This window comes from Protobothrops mucrosquamatus, unplaced genomic scaffold (genome assembly GCF_001527695.2).
Source record: "Protobothrops mucrosquamatus isolate PMUCROS unplaced genomic scaffold, P.Mucros_1.0 scaffold225, whole genome shotgun sequence".
Taxonomy (NCBI): Eukaryota; Metazoa; Chordata; class Lepidosauria; order Squamata; family Viperidae; genus Protobothrops; species Protobothrops mucrosquamatus.
This window is the reverse complement of record NW_015386576.1, coordinates 495,668-499,296: the sequence shown is the minus strand read 5'-3', so window position 1 is coordinate 499,296 and position 3,629 is coordinate 495,668. Positions and strand designations below refer to the sequence as shown.

The window sequence follows — 3,629 nt, the reverse complement described above, 5'->3', positions numbered from 1 at the left end:
GACAACGTGTTGTCTGGGTCCATTAGTAATTCAGTGGTATATATTAACTTCTTCAATCTAGATCCAATATTACACCATCAAATGTTTCCTCTCTTCTGGTAGTACCTGTTTTCCCACACTAGGCAAATACAATTCTTATTGTTATTAATAAATATACAATTGAATATCAAAATCTTCGTTACATTTTTTTCCCAAATTTTAGAAATCAGGATAAGGCCATATTGATTGTTCTGTTTGTTTTACTATTGAATTAACTTGAAATGTGCTTTGGTTTTATTTTTTATATGGAGATATTTATGAGAATACAAACTCTTGGATGATTGATGGATTGATTCAGATTGGTCTCCCAAATGTTCTCTTCCATATAATCCCAGATTCAGACCACTTACTATGACTTTCTGCAAATAACTCTAGTTCAAGGTCATTGCTGGAGAAATTACCAGGATGAATATGATTATAGCAAGGAAAGTAAAGAGATTACCATACTTAATGAATAAGTATAAATGGAAACTTTAAGAGTGTTTTCTTCATTTGCTCCTTCCTTTGAATGAACTGCTGAGGTGAATAAGTAAAAAAGGACTGTTCAAAATCTTTCATTGTATGAGAAAGGATTAATAAGCCAAAGCTGCTCTTAAGGTTCTAAGCTCTGGATCCATTAAAAATATAGCTGCTGTTCAAAATTACTTACGAACAAGCGCCATGCAGGATCCACTATCTGGCAAGTCTATTAAACAAATACAGAATTTAAATGTCCTATTACTCATTTTCTTTCTATGCAGAATAGGACTGAATAATTTGCAATCCATGGTTACTCATTGCCCTTACTGTATGCCCCCAGAATTTCTCATGGTTGTGCTGCTGAAATTTGGCAAAAGCTTTCCATGGTGATATGAAGTAAAAGAAGCATCACCTCTAGTACAGCACTTTTATCCATTTAATGCTTCCTCCAGTGGGCACAAAAGGGGAAATTGGGCTGAATATTCTGGTGTTTTCCATCATCCAATGAATATTCACGTTAGCACCATGCCTAATGCACATTTTTTTAAAATGCAGTCTTGGACTGCAAAAGTTTTGCTTGACCTGATATAGGTGAAATTTAATGTGTATATTTCGGTAATAAATATTTAAATAGGATAAACCAGGAGAATTTTTAGATTTGATGTACAAGACATAAGTATTTAAACATGAGGTAATCAGGAGAAATTAATATGGCAAAATTCATTCATTTTCATGTATATTTGAATTGGAGACAGGTCTGGAAATAGCACTTTGTGGTATTTCTGCTTTTTCAAATTCAGATATATAAACTCTGCACCTTTTGAAAATGGAGCAACCTTCGGTCAGTTTGTGGGTGAAGATGGAGCCTTTCATAGTGGGAGCATTGCAAATCCCTCCTCCTTCCAAGTTTAGCATGCATTACCTTCGGAAAATGTCAACCTATGTCAGAATGCGCTCTGGTAAAGGCTATTATCCGTACCTTACCTGGTCTATGTGGCGACACATTGCTTGTGGAAAACTACAGTTAGAGAAAGACCTGGCATGGCTTTACTTTGAGTTGTTTGACAGTCTTGTTGAGCAGACTTCGGAGGAGCGACTGGAATGGGCAGAAGTGATATCTAGCTGCACAACTGAGGAAGAGACAGAGAAGCAAAGAAATCGGGTATGAACTAATCATATTTTTAATATATATTTTAAGGAATTTAAATTTTTAACTGTTTGTAATTTTTTGTCATTGCTCCCAAATGGTTTATTTCTTTCTGATATACATTGCAGCATAGAGCACTAATGTAGGTGGACCAAACATTGTTTAGTTTTTAGAATACTTTCAGCTATTTGAAATTTAAGCAGTAGTCTATCTATCCCAGTTAAGTACATTTTGTTGAATGAAAATCAAATAACCTTACTAATTATTCTATATGAGTCTAAATTTTGGATCTTTCCTTAGTTATCTGTGGATACGCTTCAGTTCCTGCTGTTCCTTTATATTCAGCAATTAAACAAGGTTTCTTTGAGGACATCCCTTCTTGGAGAGGAGTGGCCAAACCCTAAGTCTAAGTCTCACAGTGGGCTAAAAGAATCTGCCAATCAGGTTAAGGTATTGTTTGAACTGCTTTCCTCCAAAAAATTTCTCTCTGTAGAAGGATGCTTGTTGCTTTTATTTGAAGATAATGCAAGAATAACTGGCAAAGTTATAATGTACTTCCAATTTGTTTTCATACATTTACATTGCATGCTGAAATAATTAAAATAAGTACTTTTATTAAAAAAGTGGCATTATAGATCATATGAATACCTATAAAATAATACTTGAATATCCATGTATAAATTCAAAGCAAACATTAAGTAAACAATGATCCAATTACATTGATTTAATATGTGCTATTCAGTAAGGTTGAGAGTTTTATCAAGATCAGTCTTCTCCTATCTAATACCCTCAGTATATGTTGAATTTTCAACTCCCATTATCCCCAGTTACTATGGGCCATGATGTAATAATCAGTGCTAAATCTGTAGATCTTTCCTCTTTTTCGATGATGAATAGAGTTGAATATGCACTATAAATTGATGGACTTTTATTAAAGCACCTTATCACACCTCTTAATACCGCTTTATATATTTCCCTTTGTATCTTTTACGTATGCAAGTAGTCCTTGCCTTCTACTACAATTGACCCCCAAATTTTTGTTGTTAAGTGAGACAGTTGTTAATTGAGTTTTGCCCCATTTTACAACTTTTACTACAGCAGTTGTTATGTGAATCATTGCATTTATTAAATTAGTATCATAGTTGTTATGTGAGTTTGGCTTCCCCATTGATTTTGCTTGTCAGAAGGTCACAAAAGGTGATCACATGACCCTGGGACACTGCAAATGTCAAAAATACGAGTCATTTGCCAAGCATTTGAATTCTGAACATCTGACCATGGGGATGCTGCAATGGTCGTGTGTGAAAAATGGTTATAGGTTTTTCAGTGCCATTGTAACTTCAAATGGTCATTAAACATAAGTAGAGGACTATCTATACAAAGCATATGGATCTTCGTCTTCTTTTTAAAATAAACAGTAAGAGGAAGTCTGCACTATTCTGACACTGATCATAAGAACATAAAGAAATTGTAGGCCGCTCTCTGCTGCTTTTTATATTAAATGCCTATTGTAGTTTCTTTCAAATGAACAAGAAAAACTTTGAAAAGGAATCTACACATTAACGACTTCTACTTATATCTTACTTTATAGTAATTTGTTTTTTACGTTTATATCTGGACTTTCTTAAAACTTAAAATAGCGTACATAGAGCTCCATCTTTCCATTTTATTCCACAACAACAACCCTGTGATGTAGGATAAGGTGAGAGAGAATGATTGGCTCAGGATTACCTAGTGAGCTTCCGTGGCTGAGAGCCTTGATATCAGTCCAACATAGGAATCGCTTAAACCAGCGGTTCTCAACCTGTGGGTCGCGACCCCATTTGGGGTCGCACGACCATTTCACAGGGGTCGCCAAACAACGCCGTCCGCCATTTTTTTTTACCCTTTTCCTTAGCTGTGCTACTCCCTCTGCTTGGCGGCAGCCTGCATGCAGGAACTTTACCAAACATGCCCTGCAGGAGGCGTGTGAAGAGCGCAGGCG

The 3,629-nt window shown here is 35.6% G+C and overlaps 1 protein-coding gene across 1 annotated transcript in view; it reads left to right on the top strand.

Annotated features, from left to right (window-relative positions):
• Positions 1–3,629, top strand: part of TBCCD1 (TBCC domain containing 1) — a 14,459-nt gene that overhangs the window by 3,337 nt on the left and 7,493 nt on the right. Inside the window, exons 3-4 of the mRNA XM_015814132.1 lie at positions 1,299–1,660; positions 1,946–2,095. Of these exons, the coding sequence (XP_015669618.1) occupies positions 1,325–1,660; positions 1,946–2,095 (486 nt within the window). The 5' untranslated portion in view covers positions 1,299–1,324. The remainder of the gene's footprint in view (positions 1–1,298; positions 1,661–1,945; positions 2,096–3,629) is intronic.